Genomic DNA, 22,024 nt, shown 5'->3' on the forward strand with positions numbered 1-22,024 from the left:
CATGACCCATCTCTGTACTGACTGAGATTTCATTAGTTTAGATGGGTTTTGCATAAAGGAGGAGTGGGGGAACTAAATGGAACTTACAATACAATCACTCTGCTCAAAGGCCCATATGTGGGACATGCATGCATAAACTACACGCCCACTAGCCATAGTCCCTAGAATCTGGGTATGTACTACCTGCAGACATGTAGAGTCTGGCCACACGATCTGGAATGCACTGCTGCTCCTGCTGTACAGTTTTACACATCAAATAAAGGGTCCCTGACTGAAGTGTTACCTTTACAGGAATATATACAGAGATGATGAAAGAGAAAGAGAGCCTGTGTTGTACTACATGAAGCCTGTTGCCACTGGCAAACATCTGAATGGGGTCTCGATTTTTCACAAACAATAGGTAGTGAATCTGTATCTTGACTGACTCTAAGGGGAAAAGATTCCATACACACTGAAAGTTGGAGATGAAGGAGAAAGTAAAACCTCATTACCTAAGCTTTCTAGGTGTAGGAATCTATTTTTGTGCAAGATCCTCTGATTATGTTGGCCCTTACCTGTACTTTGAAGTCAAGACAGTCAAGGCATGGGTTTTAGCCTCTGCAGTCACTGAAAACTAGGCCTAGCTCATGCTGAAAGTTATAGCCTGCATGTAAATATGCTCTCTCTCTCAAAACATCATTGTTTATGTTTCTGAGAGCAACAGATCACTGGTTTTCCTCAGGCCAAAGAATGTATAAAGATATTAACATGTATGCATAAGGATATTAACATAGGACAATTACTCTCCCTATCAATTTCCATGAGTGCTACAGTTCTACCAAATGCTTTTATCTTTAGTTTTGCAAAATTCTCTATCACAACAGGGGTCTCCAATATTACTTGAGAATAATAAATATCCTAAAATCATCATAATAATTCCTCTGTTAAAATGAACTGAATTTTATATCTTTTTTTATTATTGCCTTCATGCTGCCATTGTTAATTTAGAGCTTAAACATAACAATAACCATCTAAAATGTTTGCAGGGTCTAAAAAAAGAAGTTTTTTCAGACATAAACAAATGGTTCAGAAAACTGACAATTAGCATACAGTACCAATTTTGTTCCAGAATCTGGTCTACCATTTTGATTTCCTGATACATAAAAAGTGTTAAAATATATTAGTCTTTGAAATAAACTCGTCTCTTCACGAACACACAGTCCAAAGCATCACTAATTCAACCAGCACAGTAGGAAACCTTTAAGAAAAATTTAACCCCTTAATTGATCTAAGTTACATGTTTATGATCTCATTGGCTTGTTATCATCATGACAAACTGAAAAGGATAGAATGATTAGTCCAGTTTCGAAAATGATAAGAAAGACAAAGTAGCAAAGGGATGTACTGCTACATAATAGTGATACAATCAGAAACACATAAAAGTAATTAGATTGGTACACTTGATTAGATCATTTAGCACAAGGGTTTTTTTTCTGGGAAAAGAGGTGGTGGAACTCAGTGGGTTGTCCTCGGAGAAAATGGTCACATGGCCGGTGGCCCTGCCCCCTGATCTCCAGACAGAGGGGAGTTTAGATTGCCCTCCATGCCGCTGAGCAGCAATCTAAACTCCCCTCTGTCTGGAGATCAGGGGGTGGAGCCACCGGCCATGTGACCATTTTCAAGAGGTTCCGGAACTCCGTTCCACCGTGTTCCTGCTGAAAAAAAGCCCTGTTTAGCACACTTTTGGCCATTTAACGGATAGGCTATGGTGAGGAAGGGCTATCTTGAGGTAGAGTATGGGAGCTCATGTACCCTCGCCAATGCTACTAGAACCTTTAATGTGAATAAGCCCAACTCATAAAATCCCACCTTGGATTGCATGAGAAGCTGACTTCTCTGTATCATTGAAGTGCATGGCCCTTAGTTTCATTCAAGGTTCTACCTGTTACAGGCATGAGAGTCTGTCACAAGTACACCCTTCATCTACTGTAATGTAGAATTAATCGCCGTGCCTATATGCACTATGTGGGCTGATTTATAATTATGCTTATTTATTTATTTACTCTGTTTATATCCCAGTGGAGACCCCAAAACAGCGTACACTATTTATCTCTCCTCTATTTTATCCTCACAAGTAGGTTCCGCAGAATGTATGTGATTTGCCCAAAAGTCTCCCAGCCAACTTCCATGGCAGAGTAAAAATTCAAACCTGAGTTTCCCAGGTACTAGTCCAGCACTCTAACCACTACACAACACTGCCAACTCATGGCAATCTTACTCCCATGACTCATGTACACAAGAGCACTGGTGTGTTTGGTGTTTGAATACCAGGCAGGGGCACAGGTATGAGAAGAGGAAGCACTTGGAATTTTGTTTCCTTATTTTAGAATTCCCCAAGTACTTCAAGGGAGAGACATTATTCACGGCACATTCACTCATCATAACATGGAATTCCATCTGATTCTCCATACCACTGCCTCATATACTCTCCGCCAAGGAAGCAGAGCAGTTATGGTGAAACTCTTTCCCTCCACATTCCCCAAGCAAAGAGGGGGTGGCAACCTGCAGTCACATGCCCAGTGTGGATTCCCAAACTCTCTAGACAAGTGACTGAGAGAAAACAAACTAAAATTGAATCAAGATGCAACAGAAGAGATGTTGGTTGGAAAGGCCGATGTTCTGGGTAGGATTATGTTGGAGTGCAGCTTTCTTTTAGCTGACTAGGGGCCAATCTACACATGACAAATGACACTTGAACAGCAAGTGTATTTCTCCCTGTTCACTTGCCCTCCACTCAATCCACTTGCCGTTCAAGTGTCATTCGTCATGTGTAGCTTGGCCCTAGGTTAAGAGTTTGGGAGTCCTTCTGGACCCCGCACTTATTTGACAAACAGATCAATGCAGTAGCCAAAAGCATGCGGATAAGAGCAACCTCTAAGCATCATACACTTTGGATTTCCAAAAGTCTTTTGACAAGGTGCCTCACCAAGGACTCCTGAGTAAGCTAGCAATCAAGGGATAAAAGGAACTGTCCTCTTATGGATTAAAAGGTGGCTAAACAACAGGAAGCAAAGAGTAGTAATAAATGAACCATTCTCACAATGGAAGGAAGTGAGCAGTGGGTCCCACAAGGATCAGTATTTGGACAGATGCTGTTTAGTGTGTTCATAAATGGTTTAGAATTAGAGATGAGCAGTGCAGTAGGCCGGAGGGAAGGTGGCACGGTATAGCCTGATATTGTCAGATCTCAAAAGCTAAACAGAGTCAGTACTTGGATGGGAGACCATCAAGGAAGACTCTGCAGAGGAAGGCACTGGCAAACCATGTCTTCTCCTCACTCGGCTTGAAAGCCCCTTGCTGAGGTCGCCATAAGTCAGTTGTGACTTTGCAGCACTTTACACTCACGCAGTGTAGCAGGCAAGTTTTCAGATGACACCAAATTATTCAGGATGATGAAATCCAAGACAGGTTGTGCAGAGCTACTGGAGGAACTCTCTAAATTGGATGAGTCAGCACCAATGTGGCAAATGAAGTTCAACATGGCTAAGTGCAAGGTTATGCATACTGGAACAAAAAAATATTAATTTTAAATATATGTGAATGGACTCTGTACTGGCTGAGAATGAGACTGAATGAGATCTTAGGGTTGTAATGGAAAGCCTCATGAAAATGTCAACCCACTGTCTGGAAGTAGTGAACAGGGCACTCTAGGAATTCCACTCTAAGAATTACTAGTGCAGCCTCATTTGGAAAACTGTGTGCAGTTCTACTCACCGTATCTCAAAAGGGATATTGCACAGTTGGAAAAAGTTCAAAGTAGACCAGCCAAGATGATTAGAGAGGTTGGAGCTGAGTGTTTTACAATTGCTTATGGAATTTTCAAACTGTCCTATGGGACACAGGTAAATTATGCTACTGTCACGTGTATCATGTGTATGTTTGATCTGTTGTTGCCCACACTGAGTATCTATATTTCAGAGAAAGATGAACCTATAAATATTTTAATAAGTAAATAAATGAAAATTAATATAACCCTTCAGATAACCTTCCTCACTATAAGGCCCGTTTGCAATAAAAAGGTTGAGATTAAAATCACTTTCCAAAAGAATACAGAAAACTTTTTAAAAGGTAAAAAAAACTAACATGGGCATGCAGATTACATTACAGATGAAATGAGCAGGTTTTAAGAGATTATTTGGACTCTTCCAACAAAAGTTTACTGATAGAAAGAATTTCACATACTGGATCGCTGGGATTGTATTGGATGACATACTCTATCTGGCCATTAGGACCGTCATCTATATCTGTGGCACCGTTGTTTCCAGAGAATCCTGTAAAGATGGTGGTTCCGACTGGTGTTAACTGCAAAAAAAAAAATTGTGGGCAAATTTAGGAAAGAAAGGCTAAGTAATGTTGTCAAATTTAAGTAAAAATGTGGTTTGTGAATCTGTTGACAATGTTACTTTGTTGAACAAGATTGCAGTTTCCATTCCCAACTATTTTACTCTCTGAATACTCAAAAGAAATGATAGTTCAAGTTTTAATCACACAATAGTGCTCAAAAAATCTTACAGGAATTACACTGCTTAGTTTCAAAGGACATATAGGTATGTGGAATGCAAGACCATAATCACCGCCCCCCCCCATCCCAGTCCTCAGTAGTTAATCTTACAGAAAGGGACGGGGATTAAAGCAAGAACTACCTGAGTCTGCCTCACAACAGCAAGGTTTCAGCCTGCATTCCCTAACATATCATGAGAACTAAGGTTTGGCTTAAGGTCTCACACAATTTTAGTTAAGAAGTCAGAACAGGACGAATAAAGCTCATCTTCCCATGAATCAAATTATTAGCTCTGGCAACAGGCAATAAAATCCATCTAGTCAGAGCAGCACACTGGGTTCTGACTAGTTGCTCTTTAGTGGACCAGGAAAAAAGTTTTGTGTTAGCTTTATTTTATGCTAGGCTGGCATGATTTTGCCTACCATGAGGTATTCCTTCTGACTTGTATTTTTGTGGGTGTTGTTAATTGGTTGAATTTGACTATTTACTTTTTTTCTCTTCCACTGAAACTTTGGCTGAAGGACCATTGCTTGTGTGGAAAAATACCACCACTAGGGAACAGATGGGCATAGGAGATGATCATCTTTTCATCTTAGCAGAGATGAAAGAGAGCAAGACATTCAGAGGTCTGGAATAATCAAATGCCATACTGCTGTCTATTGGAGTGAAGTTCTGGTACAAACAACAGGGTTGCACTGAGTACCATTACTCACTCCTACTACTCCATGAAAAGTCAGAATTCACCAGATGCATCTCAGTGGTTAGCTGAGTTGTGCCAATGGGTCATCTCAGCTAACTTTTCAACTCAGGCTCCCAGATCATCTCCAAAGAAGACAATCACTGAACCTGTACATTGACTGTGATCACTGCCATGTTTTACCATGTTTCTTTAACAAAACTGTGGCTTATTTGATGCCATCTATTAGTGTCCACATATATTTCCTTCTCCTAGCAAATGTCTAGCTTGGCAACTGCTACCACTAATGAGCTAACATGACCAGAAAAAGTTTCAAACGGTCCCATGTTTTGTATCCTTTATTGCAATGAGTAAGCAAGACACTAATAGACTTTGCACTTGTTAAAGGATAAAACCCACTATAGTCAACAAAACAATCAAGACCAGGGAAAATACAGAACTTAGTTAAGGTCTATTCCAACAGAGTTTTTCACCTTACATAGAAATCACCATTCATATGAGTTCTAAGAAAACTATCTATAGCAAACTTTTTCAGCATTTTAGTTTATAAGTAAATCTCAGTGTATTTCATGGAGCTTACTCCCAAGTAAGAATGTACTGCATTGCAGCCTTAATCTCAAACTAAACATTGTTTTCCACCAGTGGAAGAAGGAGACTTTGGCTGATCTCCCCCTGCTGTTGATCCTCACATTGCTGAACCTGGCCCTCCCTCCCCTGGGTCTGCATTTTGGGCATTTGTTGTGGGCTGCAAGTTGAGTGAGAGGCAGAAAAACTATTTTGCAAGCAGAGCTTCATTCCTGGTACTAAGGATCCAACCCATTGTCTCCTTCCGTTCTTCTGTTCTACTGCCATATGGCATTTTATAGAACTTAAGATTATTTCTCTAACTCCCGAATCCTTGAGTTGAAGAGTATTTCTACACAGATATTTGTGCAGCTTTTAGTAGGGTTCAAGTCACATTTCTGACATCGAGAATCCAGACCTTTCCAGTACTATGCCGACCCATCCTACTCCAAGCTACAAATGGGAGAACAGGAGGCATTGTCAGGAACATGGCACAAACATCATATAACACTGTGCTTCTTTTTGTAAATGTTTTTTTCAAATGCCAAACCACAAGAATGCAAGCAGCCCTTTTAGACACACACTTTAATTAGAGCTATAGTAGAACACTAATGATATTCATAAACATTATATACATTTTCCAGATTTAAAGAGTCAGAACTGAAGTTCAAATTTAATATACACACCACAGCTTCAAAAATAAAAACCCACACGAACTCTTTAATTGACTTTGAAATGTCAAATTCAAATTTAAATCCTCAAGTCAGTTCTATGCTAAACATTTACATCATCCCTATAATATCAGACTCCACAATGCATGTGATGTGGGATGCCTTTTACACCATATTTTCCAGAAGATTCTGAGAACCAGGCTTACCAAGTTCCTACCAGTGGCTGGGGATCCCCTGCTGCTAGCAGGTACTTCCCACTCAGGGAGCCAGTAGGGAGGAAATGAGAGGGGGTGTGCCAGCAGTGTCCTGACACAATGGCATCACTCTCCATACACCTGGAAGTGATGATGCCAGGGGACGCTGGGATGCTCTGGCATTTAGGCAAAACTCTGTGGTTAAACCATAATTTATGTCCAAATGCCAGTGTTCCTGACATCCCTTGGCAATGTACTAACATAACTTCTGGGCACACGAGGAGTGGCATCAGTGCATTGCAGGCAACATAGTGACATTACTCGCAAGCTGCTCCCCCCCCGTGTTAAGTTCACCTTCCAGTTGCCGGGGGGACCTAGCAACCCTACTGAGAACACCACAGTCTGCTTTCCAATTAGAACAATTCGGCCACTCCCGGCAGCCACAAGTGGCTATGGCCGGGGGGCCGGGTTTGCAGCCTCGGATGGAGGATGGGACTTTCCCGCCCATCCGGGGCTTTTGGGGGGGCGGGCGGAGATAGAGCCGTTTCTATCTCCGCCCTCCCCAGCACGCAGTTGCTCCAAGCGATCGGTTGGAGCAGGACGCGTTTGTTCCTGCTCTGCCGGCGCTTGGAGGAACGCGGCCGTGGGAGACGAGCTGACGCTGCAGTGGGTGCTTTCCCTCTGCAGAGGGTCGGTGCAGCGGAGCTTGCCTTTCAGTCGCTCCAGCAGAGCCGCGAGTCGGCGGGGCTGTTGAGCGGCGGCTGTATAGGGAAGCGGAGCGCACTCTCCCGCCGCTTAAACCGGCCGAGAGGCCGTGAGCCTGAAGGTCCGGCGGCGCAGCGCGACGGGGCATTTCTGCCTCCACTTCGGCCGAACGGAGGAACCGAGGGTGCAGGAGGCACCGGGCAGCGCTGCGGCGTTTGCACACGCGGCGAGGCGGAGCCGCCAGAACGGTTTGGGAATTTTGGCGCCGTTTTGCCCTGATCTGTGCGGCGCGGGTCGGGCGGTTTCCCGGCCACGTTTCCTCGCCTGCGCGGCGCTTTTTCCGGCGCGGCGGGCTTCGGGTGGGGGTTTGGGCGCTTCGCGCCATTTGTCCTCGCCCCCCCTTTTTCTTGGGTGGGAAAAGGGGGCTTGGCTTTGTCAGGTTCAGTATGTCTCTAAACTGTACTGACTCCATTTTCTAATGCTTCTAGTGTTTAAGTGCTTTCTCCCCAGGTGCACCAGTTCCCAGGCAGCATTCCCACCAGAGGAGATTGTTGTGTCTAACCCCGTTCCACCAAGCATTGGCCTTGAAGGAGAGCAGCTTCCCAGGACTGAAAGATGTTGTTTTGAGAACTGTGGGGGGAGGCTGTTCCAGATGGGTATTGTTACTCTGTATCCTATGCTTGCTCTTCATTGGTAACAATGATCATGTACCATCCTGAGTCTCCTATTCAGGACAGTGGACTATAATGGACCTTTTCTGCAATAAAACTTCCTTTGCTAGACATTGGACTTATTCTTGCTTCTAAAGGGAATCTTGCAGAGAGTACCTTATCTAGCCACAGTCTGACATTTTGTTACCAATCATGTCTGAGTCGGGCCCAGCGGAATCCAAGGTTGTCCCGGACAGGGATCCTTTGTTCGAGCCGTATGTGTCTCCCGACAAACAACCCGTACAAGCCCAAGACTCCCAGGAGCTGGGAGCAGCCGGGAATGGAACCGAAGTCTCCGCTTCCACCCCGCCTCTCATCGACCTCAGTGCTCGGGTCGAGACCGAAGCCGACCTCGGGGCAAGGCCGAAAGCGGCCGCTCTCCCCTTGATTTCGGTACCCACCCCGTCGGAGTGGGGTGCCAGACCCAGAGAAACTAGGGAGCGTCGTGTAGGTGGGCTCCATCCTCGAGTTTCTATGGAACGGCGCCGAAGCCTAGGAACCGTCCTGGAGCTAGACAGCAGCCAATCATGGAGTTATTGGAACAGGACGCTCGAGCAGACGGAAGAGGACACGTCTCGCCGCGGCGCCCTGAGTTGGGATTACTCCGAACTTGCTCCGTGGAAAGAGCCAACGGAAGTCCCTGAACAAAGTTGGGAGCAGATACAAGGTCGCACCTATGCGGTGGATACCAGCATCTCGGCCGTGACGGGCATGGCCAAGGGAATCCTAGCCGCGAGATCGAGAGTCGTCCAAGGGGACCCTCCTCCTTGGGGCCCCTTGTCCCCGGTGAGTGCAACGAATGAAGCTTCCACGAGCGAACAACCGGGGGCGAGTCGTATGCAACAGTTAGAAGCTAAACTGATGGATATGGAAGAAGGTTTAGCTCGTGCCATCCATTTAATTTCGGCAATGGGAGCAGGGGAAAGATTATCCCCTGAAGAGATGGCGATACAGATAGCTACCCTTCAAAGTGTCATATCCTATCCGGTGGAGGATGCCCAACAGCAGCCGTCACCTACCGGCGAAGGGGGCACCTATCTGGGCGAATCGGGAGAGCAAACCGAGGAACTTCCCGAGCAGCAAGAAATTCCACCGAGAAGGGATGACTCGGTTGAGCCACCCGGAGAGACCCCCACCGAACAACCTAACCAGGAAGGGGATGCGCCCCCAGATGAGACTCCCGTGGAGAGGCCTACGGAAGGTGAAGAAAAGCCAAGTGATACACCGGTGATACCCCCTCTTACGTCTCCTATAGAGGTCCGGCCGGACCAAGAGGGGGCCCCGCGTCAACCGCCAAACACTGTCCCCGTCGGCCAACCTACGGGAGAAGGTCCAATAGCGCCCAGAGGCCAGCCGCTGCTTCCTAGATTGACAGCGCCCGGAGGGGCAAGCCCGCGCGGCCTTCCACCTACTCAACCCTCGCCGCTGCGGCCCCTCTTACCTCGACCGCAGCTCACACCGGTGCAGCAGCCTCAGGACCAGCCCGTCTTGCCACCCCCGAACCAACCGGGACGGCCTGCACCACTACGACCCCTCCGACCACCTCCGCAGCGGCCGATCCCAAATCAACCACACCAACCTACTCCACCTCGACAGCCACCGCCAACGCCTCCTGTGTTACCCGCTAGACCGAGGATACCGCCACCTGCTCGCCCGCCATTGCAGCCGCCGGCCCAGCCAAGACCAACCCTGCCAGCGCAACCACGGCAACCTCCGCCCGCACCACCAGGTCAACCCCAGCCGGCACCGCCGGCTCGACCGCCGCCAGCACAGCCGGCACCGTTGCCCCTACCGAGGCCCCAGTTACCTCCGCCTGTGCCTCAGGGACAACTAGAAATGCCGATGGACTTTTACTCAGTGCCTGCTCCGAGACAAGACCTCCCGATGGGCTGGGTAAAGCTGGAAGCCACCTTCGATGGGGACCCCTCCAAACTGGGATTTTTCTTAGTACAAGTGGTACAGTTTTTCAACCGTTGGGGGCACCTATTCGGCAGCGAGGCCAGTCAAATCGAACATCTCGGATCTCGTCTACAGGGCAAGGCAGCAGACTGGTATGTAGGACTATACAATGTCGGGGCCCCAGAACTTGATACTCTCCAGGGGTTGGTGGATGCTATTCGAGCCCAATATGAAGACCCCTTAGAGGAAACTAGGGCCCGAACAGAATTGCAAGCCATCAAGCAAGGCAGCATGACAGCAAGAGACTATGTTACAAAATTCCGACAATTAGCAGCCAAGTGCCCCAGGTGTGAGGAGTCCACCAAAATTATCCTGTTCAAACAAGGCCTTAACCCGAGACTTTTGGACAGAGCCCTCATGCAAGACAATCCCCCTACGCTGTTAGGGTGGATCCAACTTATTTGTGAAGTGGAGAATCGCATATTAGAAGTCCGTTTGGTTGAACAACAACAACAAACGGGACAAAGAAAACCATTAACCTTACAGAGGGCGGCACAGGGAACTAGCTACGCCACCCGTGGAGCGAGAGATGCTAGATGGCAACAAGGGCTGTGCCTGCATTGCGGACAGGCTGGTCACTTTGCAGCACAATGCCCTTACCGGCCTGTGCAAAGACCTCCGCTCCAACTACGCCGTCCAACTCCGGCTCAGTTCCCTGCGCCCCAACGCCCGACTCCAGCACCCCGGGCGAATAGAGGTCGCGGCACTTCCCAAAGGCCAGCCTCAGAGAGAGGGTTGGAAGCGGAAGAAGTCATGGAATATGATCCCGCTTCCCCAACCGCAGAAGTCAATCCAGAAAGTCCCCAGTCGGGAAACGAAATGGATCTGTCGTAAAAGGACCCAAACGACAGATCCACCAGAAGCCCGTCCCTGCACGGGACCGGCCACCTGGGTCCATTTTATTCATGCCAGTGACTCTACTCAACCCTGAGAGGAAGATGCACATTCGGGTGCAAGCCCTTATTGACTCGGGCTGCTCAAGAGACATTATCGCCCCTGCGCTAGTCAATGGACTAGTCCTACCAACCCGGGATTTACAAAATCCAGTAATCTTTGAACAAATGGATGGTACCAACATGAATCCTGTAACAACGGAGACCATCCCAGTAATCACGGGCATGGGGCAACATTGGGAGAAGAGGTCCTTTGTCATCAGCTCTACTGCCAAGTACCCGTTAATTCTAGGCAGTAGATGGCTATGTGATCACAACCCCTATATAGATTGGGCACAAGGATGTATTACCTTCAGTCACACCAACTGTAAAAATCACTGTTGGAATCAGAACTGGGGCGACGATCCAACGCATAAAGAAAAGGCCCTTCTCACCCAAGAAGAAGTCAGCCAAATACCCGAACCGTACTGGCCCTTTCTAAAGGCTTTCTCGGAGGAGGAAGCGGATACTCTACCCCCGCACAGACGTACGGATTGTGCGGTAGAAATTTTACCCGGAGCCTCACTGCCCAAAGGACGGCTCTATCCCATGAGTCTCCATGAACGTGAAGAGCTTCGAAAATTCATTGACACCAACCTCCAACGCGGATTCATACGCCCGGCCACCAGCCCCCACGCCGCTCCGGTCCTCTTCGTGAAAAAGAAGGATGGCGGACTCCGACTGTGTACTGATTTCCGAGGGTTAAATGCGGTATCCACAAACAACGCCTATCCTATACCGCTCATCCGAGACCTTCTCAACGTCGTGGCCCAAGGTAAGATCTTTACAAAATTAGATCTAAAAGATGCTTACTTCCACGTTCGTATTAAGGCAGGGGATGAGTGGAAAACGGCTTTTAATACGCCCCTCGGACAATATGAATACTTAGTTATGCCTTTTGGTTTGACGGGAGCCCCATCCGTATTCATGTCCATGATAAACGAAATTCTACACGAATTTCTGTACAAAGGGGTGGTGGTGTACCTTGATGATGTGTTAATTTACTCAGACAACGAGGAGGAACATATTCAAACCGTACAGAAAGTATTAGCCACCCTGATGGAAAATAACCTGCCCATCAAGTTGTCCAAATGTGAATTCCATAAAACCGAACTTACTTACCTCGGGTATTGTATCTCCCAAGAAGGTCTGAAAATGGATCCAGCCAAAATACAAGCGATCCAAGACTGGCAAACACCCACCACCCGTAAAGAACTGCAATCCTTCCTGGGTTTTGCCAACTTCTATAGGGATTTCATAGCAAACTTCGCCCAAATCACGCTCCCTTTAACAGACTTGCTAAAAACCAAAGATAAAGGGGACCAAGCTAAGAAACCATCTTCCAAACTGCTATGGACCCCCGATTGCCAGACGGCCTTTGAATATTTAAAAAAGCAATTTGTAACGGAACCTGTCCTCTCCCACCCCAACGAACAAGCCCCTTTCATAGTACAGGTCGACGCCAGCGATACAGCGATTGGGGGAGTTCTACTGCAGAAGGGGGAGGATGGGAGGCTGCGGCCTTGCGCTTTCTTGTCTAAAAAGTTTTCGGAGGCGGAAAGAAATTGGAATGTGTGGGAGAAGGAGGCCTTTGCAGTAAAGGCAGCCCTCACTAACTGGAGACATTGGCTGGAGGGGGCGCGATACCCTTTCGAGGTCTGGACGGACCACAAGAATCTGGAGGCCCTCCGAAGCCCGCGCAGACTGAATGCTAAGCAATTGCGATGGGCGGAATTCTTTTCCAAATTCAATTTCACTCTAAACTATCTCCCGGGCAAAACTAACTTTTTAGCGGACGCCCTATCGCGCATGCCCCAACACAAGAGCAAGAGGGAGGAGACTGTCGACACTGTATTCTCACCTACGCAACTTGGGGGCGTGGTGACCACTCGCAGTCGGGCCAAGCTGCCCCTCCCGGCTAACCAAGAATGGAAATCGAAACTCAAAACTGAAGTAGAGAAGGAGGGGGATAGGGCTCCACGAAACAAACTAACCCAATCCCCACACGGGGATTGGCTAGCTGGGAGCAAATTTTATGTCCCAAACAGCCTCAGGCTGGAGATCTTACAGCGCTGTCATGACGCTCCCACTGCTGGACATTATGGGTATTTGAAAACTTTACACCTGATCCAAAGACAATTTTGGTGGCCGGGCATGCGCAAAGACATTTCCCAATACGTTAGTTCCTGCCCTATTTGCCTCAGCGCCAAAACCAGGAAAGGGAAGCCTCCGGGTCTCTTACAACCCTTGGAGACACCCAACAGACCCTGGGAAGTAATATCTATGGACTTTATCACTGATCTACCTATCTCTAAAGGACATAATAGTATCTTAGTTGTAGTAGATCTGTTCTCCAAGCAAGCTCATTTTATCCCTTGCACTGCTATACCCTCCGCTCGAAAACTAGCGGATTTGTTTCTGAAACACATTGTAAAATTACATTCCTTTCCGTCCAAGGTGATTTCGGATCGCGGCGGACAGTTCGTTGCCAACTTCTGGCGGGAGCTTTTGAAAATGTTGAATATTGAGCAAGGCATCAGTTCAAGCCACCACCCACAAACCGACGGGCAATCCGAAAAAACAAATCAAATATTAGAACAATTCCTTCGTTGTTACATCAATTTTCAGCAAGATAATTGGGTAGACCTCCTCCCTTTGGCCGAGTTCTCATATAACAACAGTGTACACGCTTCGACGGGAGAGGCCCCCTTCAAAATTGTCTACGGAGCCCACTTCAATCCTTTCCCGTTGGACGCACCCCCTCTCCATTCCTCAAAATTGCCAGATGTATCTTCATGGTGGGGGGAGGCGGCACAGCAATGGACTCTCATTAAAAAACACCTCGAAAAAGCCAAACTGGATTACAAAAAATACGCAGACCGCCATCGTGTGGCCGAATGGGAATTGCAACCCGGAGATCATGTGTATATTTCCACAAAAAATCTGAAACTAGCTCAAACAAGCCGCAAACTCGCTCTAAAATTCCTAGGACCTTTTCCTGTGCGCAAGATAATAAATAAAGTGACTGTTGCTGTAACTTTGCCCAAGAACTTGCGCCATGTGCATGATACGTTCCATGTCAGTCTTCTGAAAAGAGCTCCCACCGACAACAAATGGCACGTCAAAGCTCCACCCATTCCAACTTTGATTGACGACCAAATACACTATGAGGTACAACAAATCTTGGACTCTAAGCTCAAACGAAACCAGCTTTTTTACCTCATTCGCTGGAAGGACTTTGATTCTGGTTACGATGAATGGGTGAACTCTGCACATGTTCATGCTCCTAGATTAACCAAAGCTTTTCATACTCGCTATCCATATAAGCCAGGGGGGGATCTATTTTAAGGGGGGCAGAATGTCAGGTTCAGTATGTCTCTAAACTGTACTGACTCCATTTTCTAATGCTTCTAGTGTTTAAGTGCTTTCTCCCCAGGTGCACCAGTTCCCAGGCAGCATTCCCACCAGAGGAGATTGTTGTGTCTAACCCCGTTCCACCAAGCATTGGCCTTGAAGGAGAGCAGCTTCCCAGGACTGAAAGATGTTGTTTTGAGAACTGTGGGGGGAGGCTGTTCCAGATGGGTATTGTTACTCTGTATCCTATGCTTGCTCTTCATTGGTAACAATGATCATGTACCATCCTGAGTCTCCTATTCAGGACAGTGGACTATAATGGACCTTTTCTGCAATAAAACTTCCTTTGCTAGACATTGGACTTATTCTTGCTTCTAAAGGGAATCTTGCAGAGAGTACCTTATCTAGCCACAGTCTGACAGGCTTTACCCTGCCCGGGCCTTTCAATTTGGGCCGGCGTAGGGGGCCTGTCCCGTGTGTTGCCAGCCTTCCAGGCTTGCCCCAGTCCGCCCTTGGGCTTGGCTGCTGCCGCCATTTTGGGCTCCCTCAAGGTTGCAGGGGGCACATAGTTATAGTGTTAAGGGTGCAGGCCCCTGCTTAGGTAAGAGGGTCTGGTTCTGCTTCTTTGCCGGCCCCCTTGGTATCTTGTTGGAGGCTACGGGCCCTGAGGCGTGCTCGGCTATCACTTCACAAGGTTGGTTGGCATGGCTTCCAGGAAGGGAAGAGGAACAGCCAAGGGCAAGCAGCCTGCTAAGAAGCTGCCGGCTAAGAGGCCTCCCCCAGTAGTGTCATCATCCGATGACGATGATGATGTTAGCTTTAATGCTGCCATCTTGAAGCGCCTTGAGGCCTTGGAAAAGGGTAAAGGGGCGCCTATCTCGGAGGGTTCCTCTGAGCGGAGTAGGCCTGTTAGGGTTGCTTCAAGGGCTGCATTTAGGAAGGAGATTTTAACTCGTCTGTCTGCACTTGAGTCCACTACAGGTTCGATGGAAGCTGGACCAGCGGCTGCAGGTGAACTCCCGGTGGCTGTGGAGGTCATGGCTGGGGATGCGGAACCTGAAGAGCAGGCTGAAGGTGTCCCGGTGGCGGTGGCTGTGGAGACTAGTGGCTGTGAGGGTAAGTCTCCTCTGCCACAACAGGCATACACTTGGCCATGGGGACCCTGGGGTCAGGCCGCTGCCTCCGGGTCCTCTGGTGCCACCGCTCCATCCACTTCACTTAGCTCAGCCTGGCATTTTCCAGGGCACATGGGTTTAGCCAGCATGCTACCTGGTGGGTCCAATACCGTGCCGGCAGTAGGGTCCGCTTCGGGTCAGTTGCCTGCTTTTGATAATTTGGCCTCGGGTGTTCATCCCTTGGGATGGCAGTTTGGGGGCTACCCCCCATGGGGTTTCCCACCTTATGATATGTATGGTCAGGTCCCTTATAGAGCACTTCCGTTTGGGGATACAGCTCTCCCCCTTGGCGATCATCTTACCCAAGCCACGAGGGACAAGATAGTAAAGGGGGAGTATGTGGATGTGTTTACCCTTCTTTTCCGTGAGTTGGAGAAGAAGGACAAGGAGGACCTGGAGGAACGTGACAAGGAGAAAATTAAGCGTCGTAAGGTGGATCGTTCGTGGCATAATTGGCTCCCGGGGTTTTTAATTTATGCGGGCGTACTGGGGAGGGCACAACCTTTACGGGCGGTGTCCCTATTTCAGTACCTCAACATAATCTATCGGGGTTACACTGACTTCGTTGGTACTGCTTGGTTGCAGTACGACGAAGAGTTCAGGATGAGGGCGGCACTGAACCCGCAGATTCCCTGGGACCAGATTCACCAGCAGCTGTGGCTGCAGGTGATGTCCCCCTCCAAACCTAACTCGGGTGATAGGGCAGATAGTGGTCACTTGATCCACCGTCCACAGTCAGCTATTTCTACCCGCTCCCAGGCGGGGTAGCAGGTTCAACCCCGGCTGCTCTGTTGGGACTTCACCTCAAAGGGTAGCTGCAACAGGAGGGCTTGTAAGTATAGGCACGAGTGTCCGGCATGTTCCGGTCAGCATGCCTATTCCTCCTGCCCCAGAGCCAAGTCTGGAGGGGGGGGTAGGCGTTCGGGTGGCGGCGGGGGCCAGCATTCGACTGGAAAAGGGCCCCAGCCCAGTAAATCTGAGAGTGCTTGAGCGCTTGTTGTCTCGTTATCCTAAGAGGGGTGATGCTGAGTTCCTGTTGAGCGGTTTTAAATATGGTTTTAGGATACCGTTTCAGGGTCCGCGGGTTTCTTTCATGTCAAACAATTTACGTTCGGTTGTTGGCATGGAAGCTGTTGTGCGGTCCAAGGTTTCGAAGGAATGTGTTGAGGGCAGGGTGTTAGGCCCCTTTTCGGTGCCTCCGGTGCCATATCTCCGCGTTTCTCCACTAGGGGTGGTCCCTAAGAAGGCCCCGGGTGAATATAGGTTGATTCACCACCTTTCTTTTCCGAAGGGGGCGTCTGTCAACGACGCCATTCCAGATGAACTCTGTTCTGTGCGTTATACTTCCTTTGACCAGGCGGTCGAAGTGGTGCGCAGATGTGGTATAGGGGCTTGGATGGCTAAGTGCGACATTAAGTCAGCCTTTCGCCTGCTCCCAGTACATCCAGACGACATAGATCTCCTTGGCTTCTTTTTTGAGGGTCAGTATTACGTGGATAGGGCCCTCCCAATGGGGTGTTCGATATCATGTGCTGCCTTCGAACGTTTCAGCACTTTCTTGGAGTGGGAACTTAGGCGGCGGTTTAAATGCTGGGACACCTGTCATTACCTCGACGACTTTATGTTCGTTGGGCCTGTCGGCTCCGGGCAGTGCGCCAACCTATTGGCTGGCTTTGTGTCCCTGTCGGGGGAGCTGGGCGTTCCCCTGGCCCATGAGAAAACAGAGGGCCCATCCCAGGTTATGACATTTTTGGGCATCGAGCTTGATTCGGTGCGTCAGTCCTTGCGTCTTCCAGCTGATAAAGTTAGCAAGCTTAGGGAGATGCTGGCTGCGTTTCGGGGCAAGCAGAAGGTGTCCCTTCTTGAATTGCAGCAGCTAGTGGGCTCTTTGAATTTTGCGTGTAAGGCTGTCGCTCCCGGCAGGCCGTTCCTGCGTAGGCTGTGCGATGCCATGTCAGCTCTTCGCGCCCCACACCATAAGGTCCGTATCGATAAGGGGATGCGCGCTGACATGGAGGTTTGGGAGGAGTTTTTGGGTTCCTTCAATGGGGTTACTTTTTGGCGCGAGAAGTTATTGGTTGGTGCGCAGTTTCAGGTTGCCTCAGATGCGTCGGGTTCCATAGGATTTGGGGTATTCTTTCGCGGGCATTGGTGTGCCGAGCAATGGCCTGCCGATTGGTCGGCGGGGGAGATGGTTAGGGACTTGACCTTCTTGGAGCTGTTCCCCATTTTGGTGGCAGTTTTCCTTTGGGGCCACGAGTTGGCTAACCATGTTGTGCACTTTTGGTGTGACAACTTGGCAGTTGTGCAAGTGGTTAATACCCTTACATCTAAGTCTCCCAGGGTGATGTCCTTGGTGCGGGCCTTCACCTTGAAGTGCCTGCAGCTTAACATACTGTTTCGGGCTAGGCATGTGCCGGGAGTTGAGAATGGTGTGGCGGACGCTTTGTCTCGCCAACAGATGGATCGTTTCCGGCGTCTCGCTCCCGGTGCCGACAGCCTTCCCTCCAGGATGCCGCCGGAGCTGTGGCGGATTGGCAGGTCGAGGTGAACAGGGCTATTCAGATGGCCATTGCTCCCAGCACTCAGCGGTCTTATGAAAGGGCGGTAGGATCGTTTCAGGATTTTAGAAAAGGGGTGGGCCTGAGTCAGGTGTGGCCCATTCCTGTTGAGCACCTGCTGCAATTCTGTGTTGCCCAGCGGGCTCGTGGTCTTGCAGTCAAGACCATTCGTGGCCAGATGGCTGCGTTAGCGTTTGCTAGCAAGGCACGTGGCTTGCTGGAGCATACGGGGGATTTTAGGCTCAGAAAGATGTTCGAGGGTTGGTCCAGAGAGTCTGGGGGTGTTAAGGATTTGAGGCAGCCGATTTCCCCTGCGATCCTTAGAGGTCTGGGAACTATATGGGGGGAGATTTGCAAATCTGGTTTTGAATGCCGATTGTGTCACGCCGCCTCTCTCACTGCTTTCTTTGGCGCATTACGGGTGAGCGAGTTGGTGGCTCAGTCGCAGAAGGACGCCTCTGGGCGGGCTTTATCATCCCGCGACATTCGGTTCGAGGGCGATAAAGTTTTGATCTGTATTAAGCGGTCTAAGACCGATCAGAAGAGGGTGGGGTCTGTGTTGACCTTAGGACCCTGTGAGGACGAGGCTTTGTGCCCGGTACGGGCTCTTCGTTCTTACCTGGCAGTTCGGGGCGAGGATGAGGGAGTGTTGTTTAGGCACCAGGATCACTCTCCTTTAACCCGCTATCAATTCTGGACAGTCACGGATAGAGCGCTGCGGCGGCTGGGTTTAGTGGGTGTCAAATTTGGCACTCATTCTTTTCGGATCGGAGCAGCATCTACTGCGGCGGCCATGGGCTATGCCGATAAGACCATTAAGAAGGTGGGCAGATGGAGGTCGGCTGCTTTTCGGTCATACATTCGTCCCCTCCCTTTGTTTTCATCTCATGCAGTTTGAATTTTGTTTCAGGTGCTGGGGGCAACTTTGAGAGGAAGCGGATTCTTATCGCGGGCCACAGTATGGTGTTCTGGGCTGCGGTGCAAGCCAGACGGACGCCGATTGGAGCTCAGCTGGGGCTGAGCGAAGACGCTTCAATTGAATGGCTGGGAAGGCGAGGCCTTCGGTGGTCTGGGTTGCTGCCTCTCTTGTTTGGGGGAAGGAACGGTCCTCCTCCTCATATTTTGGTCTTACACGTAGGTGGTAATGACCTTGGTTTATTGAAAGGCAGAGCCCTGTCCTTGCAGGTGATTGCTGACCTTCGGGTGATTAAGAACCGCTGGCCCAGCGTATATATATTCTGGTCGGAGATGCTCCCCCGCCGCAGATGGCGGGAGTCGTTGGACCCCCGTGGTATGGCTCGAGCCAGGCGTAGGGCCAATAGGGCAATTCAAAATGCCTTAGCGACTGTCCTCGGCATCTACCTCCCTCACCCGCGCATTAAGGCCGCTAATGCCACCCTTTATAGGGCAGATGGGGTCCATTTGTCCCCATCCGGCAATGACATCTTTCTAGATGACCTGCGGCTCGGGCTCAGGTTGGCGCTAGGCCACCTGTGGGGCGCGAGGGCCTAAGCTGAGGCTTGGCCTTTCGCGTTGGCAGGAGAAAGTGGGGAAATAGGGAGCGGGCTGGTGAGCACCCCCTTTGGCAATTCCCCAACGGTGGGGAAATGGGGTCTCTCAGGACGGAGGGTAATGCTTCATGGCTACCACCACCTGTGCAGACTGCCACCAGGGAACCCCAGGTGCAAGTCCTTCCCTCATGCTGTATGGCTGAGGCTTTAGGAGCTTGAGGGGGAACCCTTTGCCTGGCCGGCCGGGCTGAGGCCATTCCATGAATGGATTACGCCCGGGGCAGTGGGGCTCGCCCAGACAGGTCAGGGCGGTGGTCTGAGGGACCCCGTGGCCTGACCTGTACCGCATAGTTTGCCCTTGCCGCAGTTTAGTGTTGATGTTATGTTTAATAAAGCGGCCATTTAATCCAAGAAATCGTGTCTGTCTCATTCTTCCAACTGAGGGGGCAATTCGGCCACTCCCGGCAGCCACAAGTGGCTATGGCCGGGGGGCCGGGTTTGCAGCCTCGGATGGAGGATGGGACTTTCCCGCCCATCCGGGGCTTTTGGGGGGGCGGGCGGAGATAGAGCCGTTTCTATCTCCGCCCTCCCCAGCACGCAGTTGCTCCAAGCGATCAGCCCACCCTCCTCTCCCTGTTTCAGTGCAGGATTAGCCGGTTGCATTTGAGCCAGGTAGGAATTTTTTCCTGCTCCCCCTGATTGGCCTTGGCGGGGGGGGTAGGTTTTTCGCCTACCTTGTACTGCAGCAGAGGATGATGGTATTGTAGGGGTGGCGCCTAGTAGGCTTCCCCTGGCAGGAGAAAGTGGGGAAATAGGGAGCGGGCTGGTGAGCACCCCCTTTGGCAATTCCCCAACGGTGGGGAAATGGGGTCTCTCAGGACGGAGGGTAATGCTTCATGGCTACCACCACCTGTGCAGACTGCCACCAGGGAACCCCAGGTGCAAGTCCTTCCCTCATGCTGTATGGCTGAGGCTTTAGGAGCTTGAGGGGGAACCCTTTGCCTGGCCGGCCGGGCTGAGGCCATTCCATGAATGGATTACGCCCGGGGCAGTGGGGCTCGCCCAGACAGGTCAGGGCGGTGGTCTGAGGGACCCCGTGGCCTGACCTGTACCGCATAGTTTGCCCTTGCCGCAGTTTAGTGTTGATGTTATGTTTAATAAAGCGGCCATTTAATCCAAGAAATCGTGTCTGTCTCATTCTTCCAACTGAGGGGGCAATTGTGGGAAGCTCATAATGTCAGCACTTGAGCACGTGCACAAGCCACACAGAGCATTCTGATACAGTGAAAGGTATTGATTTTGATCTAGTGACTCCTAAATTTTTAGATTCCCTCTGGAAAATAAAACTCAGTCTTCAGCACTGCTCAGATGCCTTTGATGGACAGGGTTAAGTAGGCCAAGGATGTGACTGGAAAGAAGAATAATTTCTTATTTCTTAATGAGCACAATTCACCAGAAATTTCTCCTGTACATGTCCCAATGGAATGAATGGAAGCTGCACCAATGTGCAAAAGAGGTCTACTCTTGATAGACTGTGCCTTCAGTTTTTAAGATATGCTTAGCTCTTTTTTCAGTGTCTTTGATTTCAGGGTGACATGGATTAAGAATTTTAATTAACAGAATATTAAAATACTAATTAGTATACCATGTATAAAGCGTATCTTGAGCCAATATTAAAAAATAGTTACCTATATGTATAATGTGCATCTTGTGCCAACACTACCCCCCCCCCCCAAAAAATATTTAAGTACATGCTTGAGTGAAGGTTTTGAAGGACACATGGTTTATGGTTCATTTATATTATAAATTATATTTGAATGTATAGCCATTAGTTTATTCTTTAAAATAGTGGCTTCCATCTACAAAGTAAAATAAACAAAATTTCATATTGTCATTATAATTACTGAATACATTTTTTAAAATTATATAATATGAGAAGCACATGAAATTCTTTCTTTCTTTCTTTCTTTCTTTCTTTCTTTCTTTCTTTCTTTCTTTCTTTCTTTCTTTCCCAACTGACAATTGATCTGTTTAATACTATCTATCTACTGTGCCTAGGAACCATTTTCCGTACTCTCCAGTGGAGAAGGGTCTTTCCCAGTATTCTATAACTGGCATACCAGGTTTGAACCCACTGCAGGCTAAACATGTGAGCTACACCTGAGCTCCCATTATTTTTAAAGTGAGCATGAATTTTAACAGAAATAAACATTTAAGAACTTGAATTAAAAATAAGCCACCTATTACATTTAGTACACAAACACGGGCCCTCAGCAAATTTTCTGTGAACCCCACATACATGCCAGATTTCATCATATTTCATGAAAGTATGTTTCTGTCACAGAAGTAAGACTAACAAAAACTACAACCAAGTAGTTGGAAAATTTACAAATAATGTATATGGTAAGTAGTCATCAATCATATAAGTGTCTAGTAACAATCCTATCAGTA

The 22,024-nt window shown here is 48.8% G+C and overlaps 1 protein-coding gene across 2 annotated transcripts in view; it reads right to left on the minus strand.

Annotated features, from left to right (window-relative positions):
• Nucleotides 1-22,024, minus strand: part of PCDH15 (protocadherin related 15) — a 521,765-nt gene that overhangs the window by 320,811 nt on the left and 178,930 nt on the right. For both annotated transcript variants that reach the window (XM_054983659.1, XM_054983658.1), the window contains one exon: nucleotides 4,222-4,341. In XM_054983659.1, coding sequence (XP_054839634.1) covers nucleotides 4,222-4,341 — 120 coding nt within the window. The remainder of the gene's footprint in view (nucleotides 1-4,221; nucleotides 4,342-22,024) is intronic.

This window comes from Eublepharis macularius, chromosome 6 (assembly GCF_028583425.1).
Source record: "Eublepharis macularius isolate TG4126 chromosome 6, MPM_Emac_v1.0, whole genome shotgun sequence".
Classification (NCBI taxonomy): Eukaryota; Metazoa; Chordata; class Lepidosauria; order Squamata; family Eublepharidae; genus Eublepharis; species Eublepharis macularius.